This window comes from Rhinolophus hipposideros (assembly GCF_964194185.1).
Source record: "Rhinolophus hipposideros genome assembly, chromosome: 8".
Classification (NCBI taxonomy): domain Eukaryota; kingdom Metazoa; phylum Chordata; class Mammalia; order Chiroptera; family Rhinolophidae; genus Rhinolophus; species Rhinolophus hipposideros.
Window position 1 is genome coordinate 85,702,369 of NC_138054.1, and position 14,838 is coordinate 85,717,206.

The window sequence follows — 14,838 nt, forward strand, 5'->3', positions numbered from 1 at the left end:
TCCTCAAGCCTGGCTGCACCTCACCAGAGAAGCTCTGATTCAGGGATACAGTCTGGCATCGGATATTTTTCCCGAAAGCTCCGTGGGTGATTCTACTGTGTGGCGAGATTGAGCACTGCTAGGGTGGACGCCCCCAAGTTCCTTGCAGTCCTGAGCCCTGTAACTTCTCGGCATGGACTGTGTATCACGGAGCTTTGAGCTTTCTTTCTAGCAGAAATAGCCGGGGGACTAAAAGGCCCGTCTTCAGTCAGTCTTATTGCTGGAGAGGCTTTGTTTCTAGGTTGGGAGACAAGAGATTGAGGGCACTGGCTGCAGTTAGGTATTCGGGAATCCGGTGGCCTCTTCTTGGAGTTTCACTGGGAGAGGCCAGGGCTTTGCGTCTGGAGGATCTCATGGGGCTCAGAAAAGCCTGGCTCCCTCTGGCTTCATCAGGGAAGCCCTGGAGCTCCCTCGATTTCTCCCTTTAGCTCCTCTCACTCCCCAGGGATGGTGGGAAGTTGGGACCATGCAGAGGCCCAGTGAGGTCTGAAGGAAGTAACATGCCCCAAACTCACAGGCCCCACCTCTGGGCCTGGGAAGGTGCGCCGGGGGGGAGAAGGAAGCCGATGAAAGCTGACCAGGGCGCTGAGCTGGAAAACGTGGGGCCCAGGGCAGCAGGCTCGGAGCTGGAGCATTTAGGACCGTGGGCAGCCCTGGATGCTGACATTAAGGGTGGCTAAGATGAAATGTTTCTGGGAGACCACCCCAGCCTCAGTCCCTCCATGGGCCCAGAATCCAGCCAGCTTTCCTCGGCCCCTCCCGTCACCCCCTTAGCACCCAGCCCTGGAATTCCAAGGAGCAGGTCATGGGGGCTTTGCCTCCCGCTCAGAGCAACATAGAAGCAATCAAATAACATAGAATTCGATAATATTTTAAAATAAGCTTTATTTAGATTTTTTTTTTTAATATTTTATATTTGCGTCCATGCCTTCGAGAAACCTTTCCCACGGGAAAGGTTATTTTCATCTAATGTTACCCATAACTCATTCGCTATTTGACGTAGTTCTCTTAAATAAATCATCCTTAGTAACTTAGAATTATCTCCTAATTTACAAAAACTGAAATGAAAAGGAACTACTAAATCATTACCAGGAGTGGTTGCAATCTTATTTCCTTGTAAGTAAAGGGAAAATAATAAAAATCAATCGAAAGGAAAAAAAAAATTCATGGGGGAGAAAGTGTTTTTCTAAAATCTCTCTCTGTCGAGAAAGATGGCAGCGCCAGTCTCTGGGTTAAACCGCTTAGTCAGAGGAGGCCAGAACGAGCCTTATTAGGTGACTGACCTGCTCCTTCCCAACCCCCACCAGGTCAAAAGGAAAGGGATCAGCCAACTGGGGCTTTTCTGTTCGTTTTAGAGACTTGGGACAAAATACCCTATCCGTTCTGATAGAGACGCTCCAGCATTTTAAAGTCTTGTTTCTTTGTTAAGAGCTGAGAATGTTACTGTTAGCAAAAGCGTAACTACTGTAGTTTAGGGGGAGTGTGACTTGAGCTGTGTTAGTAGTTAAGGTGCGGGGTGGAGGCGGAGGGGTTCACAAGCTAAAGAAAAGGGAAAGGTAGTTTTAAGCCTTGGGCGGCCCTGGCTTCGGGCTCCCGTGTTCTCAATCACCCGGCGTCTAATGCACATGGTTCCTTTGCTGGTAAAGCCTCACTGGAGCCAGTACGGCTCCCCACACAGGCAGCTGTTCCCTCCAGCCTTCTCTCCTGGGGTGAGTGGGCTCAGGCTGCTCTGAGAGGTGGAGGACAGGGCCAGAGGGACCCGAAGAGATTCTGCTCCGTGTGGCTGGAGGAACCAACCGGAATGGGGAGGGCAGAGGCTCTGGTGCTGGATGGATGCTGTATCCCCAACAGCCCTCCTCTTGAGATGAGAGCCACCCCCCCAACCCCGCCAATGAGACCTGCCTGGCCACTGTGCAGAATAAACCAGGGATGAGAAAGACACAGCTGCAGGGAGGAATGTATGCTGCTCAAATACCCTCATGGGACGGCTCAGGCCGAGGTGCCTGTGGTCATACCCTGTGGTCATGTGGTTGGCTGTCTCCCCGTGTATTCAACGTCACTCAAAAGACAGACCCAAGAGAAGATGACCATGACAGTAGGCGCCTCTGCTCACTGAGGTCAGTGTTCTGTAGTTCAGGTAAAAAAATATATATAGAAAGGCCTGGAGGGCTATGGGTGGGAAGAAAGGTGGAGCGCACTTCCATGCGGGGGCTGAAGAACGGGGACAGAGAAGAAGAAAGAACGGAAAAAAGCAAGCTCTGAAATCCCATGGCCACCCTAAACTCTACCTTGCACAGTTTGGCAGCAGCGTGGTAACAGAACAGACGAGTCAACAGAAACACCCGCCTCCCGCCCGCCCCATGGAAAAATATACATTCCAATATTTATGTAATAATTTAGATAGAATAAGTCTTCTGCATTTGTGCAAATAAATTAAACGGAATAATTTTTTTTTTCCATAAAGAAAGAAACGGCAACTCAATTTAAAAACTGGCAAGCCGTTAAAAAGAGCCCGTTGGACATCAACAGACCCAGCCAAGACAAGTCCCCTGGGCCGGGCTTTGGAGACTGCGGAGAGAGGACCTTACCCTGACGGCGATGGCGTTTTGTGGTTAAAGTGACTTGGGCATGCCCCGAGAACAGGGTCTGGTCCCAGACTTTCACACCGGGGGGCTGGGGACATCAAAAACAGACCACATCATCGGGGAGACGGGCTCCAGAAGTAGCAGTTTGGACAAGGGACATTTACAAGCACGGAGTGCACAATAGTTTTGTTATTTACAAATACACAGCAGTCCTTCAAGTTTTCAAGTTTCATAAAAAGGAGGAGAGGAGGGGAAAAGAAAACCCAACGAACCAAACAAAAAGGAAAAAAAAGACAAAACAAAAAAAAAACAAAAACAGAAACAAAACAAAGCCAGATTAACAACACAACTGTATCGCTCCAAAGACGACAGAGAGATGACATATTCACACACGTTTGTAGTATGTACATCAATTACAGAGGTGGCGACGCACGGGGAAGGGGGGTCACATGTGTGTTTGCGCCTTGCCACACCCAGCACCCACATTCACGCGCACCCGCACGCACGCACGCACACCCACACGCACAGACACGCCTGCCGGGCAGCAGGCGAAGGGAGGCGGGTATCACCAGTCCGCGTCCTCCTCTATGTAATAATCAGGGGCGGTACCATCAAACAAGCCGGGGTCGAGGGACTTCCGCTGCTTCCCTCTGGCGAAGACGCGGGAGATGGAGCCGAATCCCATCTTCTCTTTCTTCTTTTTCCGTTTTTGGTCTTCAAGATCCTCGAGTGACTGAGGAGTCCGGCCAAGTGGCAGAAGGAGAGGGGAGAAGAACAAAGCCACACTGAGCTGGGAGTGGAAGGGGTGGGTGGAGGAGAGGGGACGGCTGGTGGGGGAGGGACGGGCCACCAGTGGGTAGGAATGCCAGGGTCTGTCACGCACTCAGAACTTGGGCCACTTAGGAAGCCTCTCAGAGACAACAGTAGGACCAACCCAAGACTCATGAGGATGTCATTCAAGTGAGGATGAAAAATGCTTAGAACAATGCCTGGCGCGTAATAAGAATTCCATAACCCCTAGCTGCTGGTGATGTTTGTACTATTATTATTTACATGAATTGCCCACAACCTTCCAGTGCCTCCTGAGGGCTTGCACGAGTGTGTCCACGCACTTGCACTCGTCCACAGTGGGCAACAGCTCCTGTCTGCAGGGGCACTGCAGCAAGTGTCCCAGATCCCCGTGAAAAAGTCCTTGTGGAAAAGGGGGCGTGGGAGAGCCCGGAGAATAAGGAGAAACCCTGAGCTTTGTGTCAGCCAAGAGCAAGGATCTGAAGGCTGGACAAGAAGCAGGACTGGCCACGGGAGATCGGGGAGGCAGGGGCTTGGATGCTAGTCCTTGATTACAGGGTGACTATGGAGACTGGAGGGTGGTGTCTGCCGGAGAGCTCTGCAAACTGTCAGCTGTATTGTGTATTATACATGGGGTGCCATGTTCTGTTAAAAAGGGCCAGGGGTTAGGCTAGACTAATGGTTCCCAAAACACATTTCCTGAATTCTAGGCCTACCCCACACCTGGACCCAGGAATCTGCATTTGAAAAACTTCCCTCGTAGATCCTGAAGCAGATGAATGGTTGCGTAGACCAGTACGTGGGAACCCCAGGACCAGAAAGCTGATCTCAGAGACCCCTTCTAACCCTCAAATTTATGTTTTTCTTACCTCCTGCAGCCCCCTCCTCACTCCGATTATAGAATATTGAAATGTTAAAAAATGAATAAAAGTTTCCTGCAATGAGAGGCCCAATAGGCCCATGGCTCGGGTCATCAGCCTTTGGCTGCCAGGAGAAACGACCAGGGCAGCAGGATGGAGGATATGTGATACACTTAATATCACAGGTAAACAGGTCCAGAAGAGGGCATGGAAGAGCAGACCCAAGTGCTGGGTCTGGTTCAGGCACTAACCCATATGTGACTCACATCGTGTCTTAACTCCTCCCTGCTTGGGTGCCCAAGTATGGAAGTGGGGATACCAAGGGCCAGGGTAACAGGGATGAAGTCATGGTCGGGCTGGGGTGAAGGGAGGGGCCCCAATATCCTGTGAAGGCACACCTACCTGTACAATGGGGTTGTGCAGGTTCTTCTGAACTGGGCCGGGACTGTCGCCCTATAGCCAAAGGAGAAGAGAAAGATGAAACAGCAGAGACAAATGACACATGAGAGCAGAGGTAGCCCACAGGGCATGGGGTCTTCCATGAAAGGACGCCATCCCTTAGGGACTACCCTGCCTCTGTAGTGAAGCACCCCTCCAACCACCCTGAAGCAGACACTCCCAGGTGGCTTGATGGGCAGGCCCTGGGGTTCACTGAGTTACTGTCTGGTTCCGGGGTCCTGGCCAGAGAGCCTTGGGTGCTCTTAATAAGCCTGCTCTGGCCTCTTGACTTCCAACACCCTCTGACCAATAAATTAGTCACTCAAAGGCTTCTAAGTTCCTGTCCCACTTGGTCCAGTTCATCACACGATGAACTGGAGGTTGGTTTTACTTGGTACTTTTCATCAAAAAATATAATTTTATAGAAAAAAGGCACAAAAATAAAGAATTTCACGACAGGAAGACTTGGGAGACTGTTGCCTCTAATCCCCCCACGTACAACACAATGCATCTCTTATTTTGTGGACCTATTAGCCTGATTTACAGATAAATGGGCTCTGACAATCCAACGTCATGGAGCTAATTAAAAGCAGCTACAGCTCTACTTCTGGACAGTCTGGCTCCTCCTGGCCCAGTGCTCCTTCCTGCGCGTGTACGAAAGCCTTCACTAACTACATCCCAGAATCAGTCTGCCTTGCCTCGGGGCAAACAGATCATTTGGATCACAAAAGGAATCCCTGTAGGGAGACTCCTGGTGGTTGTTTCCAGAATTGCAGGCAAAGTGATTACGAAGAAACAAGGGGTCACTTGGGCCAGTGTCCATCAACTTTCTCCAACCTCTCTGTGCTGAGTCCCCACCCTGGCTCTAAATTAGTGGCCAGAGAAGGAGAGGATGGTGGGATCCTCAGTCCAGACTGGACTGTTCTTGCTGGTGCCAGGTCAAATGCCTGAGAACTGAGGATTCGTTTACCTGGAGCTATTTTCAGGCTCTTCCTGGCTTACCTGTGTGTACATCTGTTGAGATGTGGGATGAAGGTGGTTTGGGGAGGGTGGGGTTGGGACAAATGGTAGTTTAGTCTTTAGTCCCATCTCCAGATTTGCAAACAGAACTCACTGGCAGATAGCTACAATAGGTTTACTCTGGGTATGGCCACCTTTGCCAAATTTATGAGGAAGCGAATGAGGCCAGTGCCCACTGAAATGCCTGTATTCAAACTTCTGGTTTATCAAAGCTCCCATTTCCTGCAGCAGGGCCCTGTTAAGGTGAGTTTGGAAATCAATGTGCTGGATATGCTGCCTGTAGTAGCAGGTATGTGCCAAGGCCAAGTCAGGCAAAAGGCGAGGCCTGTTGCCAAATGAAGAGAAAGATGAGGTTTTCTAGGCCTTTAGAGAACCCTTTCTGAGGAATGGATTTTCCAGCAGCATTTCGGCTGTCAGAGTCCCCTTGGGTCCATTATGAGAAGACCAAAAGATATGGCCCTTGGGAAGGTATTCTCATTTGGGGTGTGCATAGGTACTATAGGGTGTCTGGCCCATGCTTTAAGAGTGAAGGGCACTGCTGGCTGTAGGCATAACTTAGCAGTGGCCCCTGAGAACCAGAAACTGGACATCAGAGGGCCCCTTAAGTGGCTTGCCTTCCTTCTTTTGGTTCTGTCAGTCAAGACAGCCTTTGTCACCAGGGTTCTCTCCTTGGGACAAGAGAAGAACACATTACTTCCTTTTACAAAGCCCCAGTTAAAAAAGAACCCCAGCCCTTAGTGGGGCCCCAGGCCTGCAAGCGACCTTCTCCCCATCCTGATGTGGGCTAAATAAGGCCCTGGGCCAGCAATCCTGCTGCTCACGTCACCAGGCTGGGGCAACTTATTTGAAGTTTAGTCTTAGCTATTTTTATAAGTGCTTTTCATTGTTATTGTAGATAGAAGAAAATTTCCATTATGATTACTTGTATGTAGAAAAGTTATTGATTTTTATAAATGGATTTTCAGCCAGTACCATTATGTACTAGCTTATTATTAGTTCTAATGGCTTTTCAAGGTTATTCTCTTGAGTTTTCCAGGTTGATAATCCTATCACTGGCAAGTAGTGGTTATTTTGTCTTTCTTTCCCACTATAGTCACCTCATTTCTTTTTTTTTTGAATTATCTATCTCACTGGTTAATAAAGCAACATTAACTGAGTTTTGGAGAAAGCTTTCCATGCATTTGAAGACCTACTGTGTCTCAGGACATGATAGGGGAGCCCTCTACCACGTGATGGAACACAATTATCAGCCACGTGACGGAACACAAATGAAGAGTGGCCCCCACACCGCGACTCCAGTGTTCCACGTTAAATTCTAGACATGGATGGTATCCTGTCCTCAGACGCTTGACCCACCTTTGTTCACCCCCTTATTCGCTGAGAGTGTGTCTGTCTGCCCTACTAGATAGACATTAAGAGTTAGCTGACTAGGGACATGTGCCTCTTGGTAGCTGGTGCCCAGTATGCAGACATGTACCTCTTGGTAGCGGGCGCGCAGTATGCAATCAAAAAGCATTTCATTAAATAAGCAATGCAAACAGGACAAATTCATGGGTGCCTCTCCAGAGGCAATATGCGCCAAAGCTGGAAGCTCAAAAACATCTGGCTTATTCCTGGATGAAGGACTGAGAGCTGGCCCTATAGGGAAATGCAGTGTGCTGGTAAGGCCCTAAGCTCCGGAGGGTCACGTGTGGGAGGAGAAGCCCACGGTCCCAGAAACAGCCCACCCGAGAAACCCCGGGCTGCACAGACCCCATGGCCGTCCCAGGCCCGCCTTCCTCAGGATTTTCCTTGCCCTCCCGGACACAAGGAGCAAATGGGCCTCCTTTCTTTCTCTCCCCACATCCATCTCTTCTTGCAAAAGGAAAGAACAGAACAGGAAATGCCTTCGCCAGAGTGCTCCCTGGGTGGACGAGAGGAAACAGCGGGTACATCTTCACCCCTCCACCCGCCCAGCAGTTTCCGGGCAGGGCCCAGGGCCCAGGCCCTGCTGCTGCTAGCCTTACGTTGCAGAGGGAGTGTGTCCGGTGTCGAGGGGAGTTGATGTCGCTTGGTGTGGATGACCGGTCGCCTTCCGCAGCAGATGCGTCGGAGATGACAGAGGGCTGCCGGGAGTGACAGGGGCTCACCCTGACCGCTGGAAAGCAGGGACAGCTGGTAAGTGAGGGATGGAGAGAATGTCCTCGCCTCTACTGCCTTGCAGGCGATCCTACCCAGTGCCCCCATTATACAGATAGAACACTGAGACGTAGAGAAGACACGTGCCCAGCTCTCTGCCCCTCTATTCCACAGCCCCACATGTCACCAGAGGGCAGCTGCCAGGAAGAAGCTTCCAGAGCCTCCTGATCCAATTAGGCTCCCTCCTAAGCAAGGTGAAGGAGAGGAGGAGGCAGGAGTTTCCAGGGACCTCCGTGACTCACAATGCTCCCACTGCCTGGACGTGCCCTAAACCTGGTGCAATCCTAACTGCTGGTCAATACCAGCTTCCCAAGGCCCCCACACCTCACACCCAGTCATCATCAGCGCCTCTAAACACAACCGCAAATCCGTCTACTTCTGTCCAAACCCACTGCCACCACCCGAGCCCAAGCCACCACCGTTTCTTGCCTGGAAGACCATGGCAGCTTCCCAGGGGGCCTCCCTGCCTCTGACCCTCACACTGCAGTGAGAGCCAGGCATCTGGCAGCCTTCGGTAAAAATGCACACCCCTCCTCCTGGCCTCTGAAGCCCGGAAGGAACACAGCCCCACCCATCCCACCAGCCTCAGCTTGTGTCACACCGGCTTTCTGACAATGCCCCACACGTGCCATCTCCCTCCTGTCTCAGCCTTGTCCTGCTGCCCACTGGCTCACTCTCATCATTCAGGTCTCAGCCTGTCCTGAGAGAGGCTTCCCCAAATGATCGGCTCTCCCCACTGTCTTTTTTTCCATCAAAGCACCTGTTTTCTATTGATTTCTCTCCCTGTGCTAATTACAATCTGTAATCATTCTGTGCCAGCTTAGTTATGTGTGTTGTCTGTCTTCACACCTCCAACATCAGCGCCACAAGGACAGGCACGCTGGGTGTCTTATCCATGTTGATCCCCATGGCACATAGTAGGTACTCAAGAGCTGTTGAATGAAAGGCTCAGCTTGGAAGCCACAGCCAGAAGCCTGCCCAAGTCCCCCAGAAAATTGTTCTCCTGGCTGCAGGCAGTGGCACTGGATGGAGGATGCACTTTGACAACATTGACTGAGGGCCTACTCCGTGCACGTACCATGTGAACAATAGGACTGTATTCCTGAGAAAGACAGGCCTTGCCACCCAGGACCATATGTTCTCTGTGGGGGAGGAGCTCTGGAGTCAGAACTTGGGTTTGGGTTCCCAGCTAGATGATGGCAAGACTTTGGGGCTCCAAAGGCCAGCTGCCTGTACCCAACCTGTACCTACCACCGAAAGGTAGCCACTCACGGGACGGACAGAGAACAGAGCTAGGTGGGCTGCAGACATGCAGGGGGGTTTGGGGCTGGTACCGTGGCCAGGGGGTGCAGATGCTGCCCGGAGGCTGGGCCCTTCCTCCCCCCAGCGCCTGGAGCAAACACCTGTGACATTTATTTCTGGCCCTCCCGCACATTCTGTGATTGCACGGAGCTGTCAATCCAGGAACTTGGCTGTCTCCCCTCCCAAAGGATGCCACGTGACCCAGGCTGGAGAATCAGTGTCCCCACTCCCCAGACACGGTGACTGGTCCAGGAGTGGGCATATGACTGGTTGGCCAATAGAGTCCTTTGGCATTTGCTATGGGCACAGAGAAAGAAGAGAGTTTCTCCTTCTCAAGACTTTTGAGCTGTAAGAGCCTAAAAAATAAAATAAAAAATAAAAAGCCTGGAACTGCTGGGGACTGTTTTGCTGCCTCATGGAAAGAAACAAATTAAAGATGAGGCCAGTCGTTGGAGGCAAGCTGAGCTGAGAGACGAAGAGAGACGGACCTAGGAATTGTGGGAAACTCAGGACGCAGCTCTGCCTGAGGTCCACCTCTTAGACTTTTCGGTTCCACAAGCCTACGATCTCTGCCCCACACCCCACTAAGCAGCTACAGTGCGATTGACGGGGCTGCCTTCCCCACTGGGTCAGACGGCTTCCTAAGAGGCCCCCACAGCTGTGGCTGGGCCAGGCTGGGGCAGGACTCACCTTGCCGATCTGCGGGGTGGGGGGGGTGCGAGTGGTAGAGCGTCTGCTGGCTCTGCCGGATGGCTGCGGTCAGCGGGAGGTCCGCCTGTACCACCCACTCCTGGTTACCGTTGAGCACGGTCTCGCCGGGCATGGCGAGTGAATGCCGCTTGGGGACGTCCTTAGTCAGCGTAGCTAAGGACTGCTTGGCCTGGAGAGAGAGCCAGGAGACAGGAAGAGGATGATATGATCAAGGGGACCTCTCGGCCTGCTGCTCGGCCATCACCCATCGTAATGAGAAACCCCAAACTGACCTCTGTACCAGGGTGCCTCGGTCTCTGTGTCGTGTACCAATCAAGCCCTACGCTGCACGGCCAGCCTCACCTGAGGGCTCACTTTGGGGTGACTCTTTAGAAACTGACAACACAAAGCGAATCCAGCAACACAGAGAGAAAGGGGGGCCAAGCACGCACTTAGCACCCGTTTTTTGGGGTTCTCCAAGGATTAGCTGGGATTGTCCGGAGATTGTAAAAAAAAATGGTGTTTTGGCTTCCATCACCTTAATTCCTCCCAAATTTAACCTGCAATCTTCCTTTCACAGGTTGCTACGCAGGGCAAGCTGGGGACAGGGCAAATCCTCAACCTGGCTCTTAGGATCACATGATGAGAATGAGTGGGACACGAGGAAGCCCAGAGACAAGTGTGGGGCTGAGTTAGGGCAGGTGGGACAGTGACTGTCCCTTTATCCGGTGACTGAGATCTCTCTTAGCCCCAGGATATATGGAGTTTCATTAGAGGCAATTTCAAATTATTTTGGGGAGAAAAAGAGCACATATTACACATGTATTAATGCGTATTCTTGTCATCACGCTCAGTTTCTACTCCCCAGCTGGCTCCCCAGCCTCATGCCAAGGCAGAGTGGGGATATGTGGAGGGGCCCAAGTGTCTCACACTGAGATCTCTGAATCTGACCCCCTCAGAGGGGGTTGCAACAGATGGCAGAGCCACTGTGAGTGCTGGCTTTACCCCTAATATGGACACACAAAATGAAAAACCTCATCTCATCTCTCCCAGCTCCAGAACTTTCCATACCTTGCCCCAGGCCCCAGGCTCTTCCTGACAGAGCTGTAGTTCTTGAGAGATTCCAGCTGAACAATGGACAGTCCTTGGCCGAAAGCTTGACACACCCTCATCACGCTGACTAGCTGTGTTATTTTAGATAAGTCACTGTGTTCTCTGAGCCTCAGTTTCCCTATCTGTACAATGAAAAGCCTGGACCAAACAATCTTTAGGGTTCTCTCCGGCTCAGATACCCCAAGGAGTCTGTAAAATCATTCCTCTTCTACCGCCGGCCCCCGGGAATATAAACCTATACGGGAGGCAGAGGGAGGTCAAGTTGAGGGTGTCAGCTCCACCCCCAAGCCAGTTAACAATCTGCCCGCTCGCTGGCTTAGAAAACCTTCATATGCTCAGTGCAGCAGCCTTGGGGTTCAAGTAGGGAATGTGGAATTATTTATACACGACAGAGGCAAAAGCAGAAGCTCAGAGAGGTCAAGTGGCTTCTCTAAGGGTGCACAGCAGGCATGATATCCAAGCTGGGCTCCAAGCCTCGGTGGCCCTTGTGGGTTACAGTGCCCACGCTCCCCTGGGACAAGAAAACAACCAGCATAAGAGATGCAGACGCCGAGTCCACAGCACAGAGAATGGGCTGTGTCTGGTCACCTGGCTTGGGACTGGGCTCATCCAGTGAAGTACTCGGTAAGAACCTGCAGAACAGATGGGAGCAGGCCTCTGCTGTGTCGGGGCCATCACCCCAGGAATCAGCTCTGTTGCGTCACAATGAGAACAGTGGGGCGATACCGCTGCTGAAAGGAGGAGCGGAGCTGGGTGTGTCTGAGAGCTGCCGTGTGCTTGCAGCAGCCCCGGGACCATGAAGACTCGCGTTTCCTGGGCCACCGCACCCGACTCGGGACCATGTCTGTCTTCCCCTCCAGGTGCACGCGCCTCCCGGCCCTCCATCCTGGCACTGCTCCTTGCGGGCAGCTGTCCCACTCCCTCGAATCCCCATGCTCCATCCATCTTGGCTACCCAGAAGGTGGACTCAGGGGAGAGAAAGGAGCACCCAGATGGGTCTGCCATCGTATGGTAGTTAACTCTCTGCTCTGTCCTCTTGCAAACATTCCCAACCACATACATGGGGAGCACAGGAAAGCTCCAAGCTGCCCCTGAAACAAGCCGCCCTTTACTGCAGCACAGGAAGAGGCCTGGACAGGGCCACTCTCCTGTCTCCGCCAGGCTTTCTTCTCCCAGGTGGAGCCTCACCTCTGTCGGGGCCTGGGAGTGGCACCTTCTAACCTGGCAGGCAGCTTGCCATCATTGCTACCTGGTAACTGCGAGGTCCTCTGCGGTTATCCTACAGGATGGAGTGGTTTACCTGTGAGTTCCGAACCACGGGAACCTCTCCCAAACCGCCCACTCACAACTTTAAACCTCTGAGAGTTACAACGGAGACGTGTACTGCAGACGAGGCATGTGAAGTCTTGATTTAAAACCCGCACGCACACTGGGTGCTGCACTGGGTCCTCTCCCCATGGCAATTCACACGGCGTTGCTGACTAATCTCTTCCCCTCAGTGCAATTTAATGCTGGGAGCGCCCCTTGAGCTCTGACATCTGACATACGGTTCTCCTCTCTGCGCCTCCACACCCTTCTGAGCGCTCTGAACCCAGACCGTCAAGCTTCTGGGAACTGATGAGTTGCTCAAACACCTTCAAGTGACAAAAGTCAGACAGAACTAGGTTCATACTACGTGTTTGCTATTTAAATGCTGTGTGACCTTGAGGAAGTTACTCCACCACTCTGAGCTTCAGGGTCTTCATTGGTAAGATGGGGAGACTGAGGGATCATTTCTATGTAAGTAGCGCCCCCTGGAGTTGTGCAATGAGGTAGCCCAGCACAGCACTTCTGAGCCTGTGACTCTGACTGTGATTTCAGAGGTGGCCTCTGAAGTCAGACTGCCTGGATTTGATTCCGGCTCTGCCACTTCCTGGCTGGGGGATTCTTAGAGAGGCCCCTCACCTATCCGTGCCTTCGTGTGCTCAGCTGTCTGATGGGAATAACATGGTTGCTATGGAAAACGCTTGCCCCGTGGTAAAAATACTCAATAAATGTAAGCGACTGTTATTATGAAACAGTTTTTACTTCCCAAGTAGAAGTCAGATGTGGAATAAGTCCCATGAAGGCCCAGGTTACTGTCTGGCCAACTGTCATGTTCAACAAGTAGAAGTGAAGATGACTATTAGGATTATTTATGTCCTCCTAAGATCGGGCGATAAGATCCAGGAGGCGGAAGGGGAGAGCCGTGTAGGGCTCTGGGTCAGGCGGAGGAAGACCCCCTCGCTCCCCGTCAACTGCCTGGAGGGTCTGCCGACCCGCAGGTCAGGACACGCTTCCATGTCAGACAGTGAGCCTGGCCCTGAGGGATGCTGTGACTGCTTCTAACCGGAATCCTTCACCTGCTTTTCCAGGATTCCTGCCTGTCTAGGGGCTATCTCTCCTGGCCAAAGGCTGGGAGGATCAGGGCACTGGAACCTTCCAAAAACACACAAGGAGGGTCATGCTTCCGTGAACTCAAGCTGCACAGACTCTGCATTTGAACCAAGCAGGTATCACGCTGGCTACAAGTTGACTCAACTATCCTGTTCCAGTGCTTTGACAGATCTCAGGGTTGCTGGTGGCAGCCCGTCTGGCATGGAGGTGGCAGCATGATCTGATGAGGCAAATAGTGGCTGCACACAGTCTCTAGCAACTGTCGGCTTTGGAGGTGGAGGGGACACATCAGACTCGGGCAGGCCCTGAGATCACGTGAGGTGGACGAGGGCCTGAGATCAGGCCCAGTGCTGGAAGCTGGTTGTGGGCAAGGACCTACAACAGCAGTGGCCGGGGGCAGCGAGGTGATGCTTGTGGGGCTAGGTTCCTCAGAGAGAGGGCAGGAGCGGTGGCAACCCCGAGCATGACTGTCAGGAAAGGAACCGAGACTTGGGTTCCTTTTCTGTCCCCTGCTGCTCGATCCTGCCTCTCCCTCATCCCTCTCTGTGCTTGACTCTCACTGGGGCCTATGGGGGCTGTCTTTTAACAGATGAGGAAACTGAGGCACAGGTAGGTTAAAAGTGACTTGTTCACAAGACCCATAATAACTGACTGGTGGAACGGACACGAGACCCCATGTCCCTTCTTCCTGGTGGCCCGAGGACAGGATTGGCCTAAGTCTAGGACATCAGTAACCAACAGCTGATGTCACTGAGCTTCCAGAGCAGCTCGCGCAGATTCACCATCACCTTCGCCCCAGGAGGGTCTTGCCCTGATTGTGTACATGTGGGAACTGAGGCTCGGAGAGGTCGAGTCCCTTGTCAAAGATTATAAAGCCAGAAAGTGGCAGGACCCAAGCTGGGACTGTGCTGGAACTGAATGGCCAGCGCAGACAGACACAGAGACGAGGGAATCTGCGCTTGATTCTTGAGCAATGCCCTACTTACAGGGAGGAGTGGTTTTCAACAGGGTGAACTCCTCCCAGAGAACACTGGGAAATGTCTCGAGACTTTCTGGTTTTCGGGAAGGGCTACTGGCATCTGCGGGTGGAGGCCAGGGGTGCTGCCACACGTCCTATAGCACAGCCCTCCGACAGACTTATCTGGCCCCAAATGCCAATAAGGCCAAGGGTGACAAGCCCTGTTTAGAGACTGCACAGTAAATATAAGAACCGTTTCCTGTTTTGGGTCAGCGTGATGCAGGCCCCTGGGGGCAGCAGTAGTGTCTGGGGAAACCTGTGATGTCCCGTTCTGTATGACTGTGGGCAAGGCCCAAGGGATGAGCAATGGCTCATCAGGGGAGGTGCCCCCTCAGGCCAGCACCTGGACGTCCTTTCTAAGGCCTCAAAAGTGAAGTCACCACCACATCAT

The 14,838-nt window shown here is 52.3% G+C and overlaps 1 protein-coding gene across 5 annotated transcripts in view; it reads right to left on the reverse strand.

Annotated features, from left to right (window-relative positions):
- Window positions 1-14,838, reverse strand: part of KAZN (kazrin, periplakin interacting protein) — a 1,004,356-nt gene that overhangs the window by 39,218 nt on the left and 950,300 nt on the right. For 4 of the 5 annotated variants that reach the window (XM_081056296.1, XM_081056299.1, XM_081056298.1 and 1 more), the window contains 4 exons: window positions 9,902-10,091; window positions 7,738-7,868; window positions 4,676-4,726; window positions 3,234-3,357 (listed from right to left, as the gene is read on the reverse strand). In XM_081056296.1, coding sequence (XP_080912422.1) covers window positions 3,234-3,357; window positions 4,676-4,726; window positions 7,738-7,868; window positions 9,902-10,091 — 496 coding nt within the window. Of the gene's footprint in view, window positions 1-907; window positions 3,358-4,675; window positions 4,727-7,737; window positions 7,869-9,901; window positions 10,092-14,838 lie in introns of those variants that run through there. The other variant, XM_081056300.1, reaches the window with a different exon arrangement.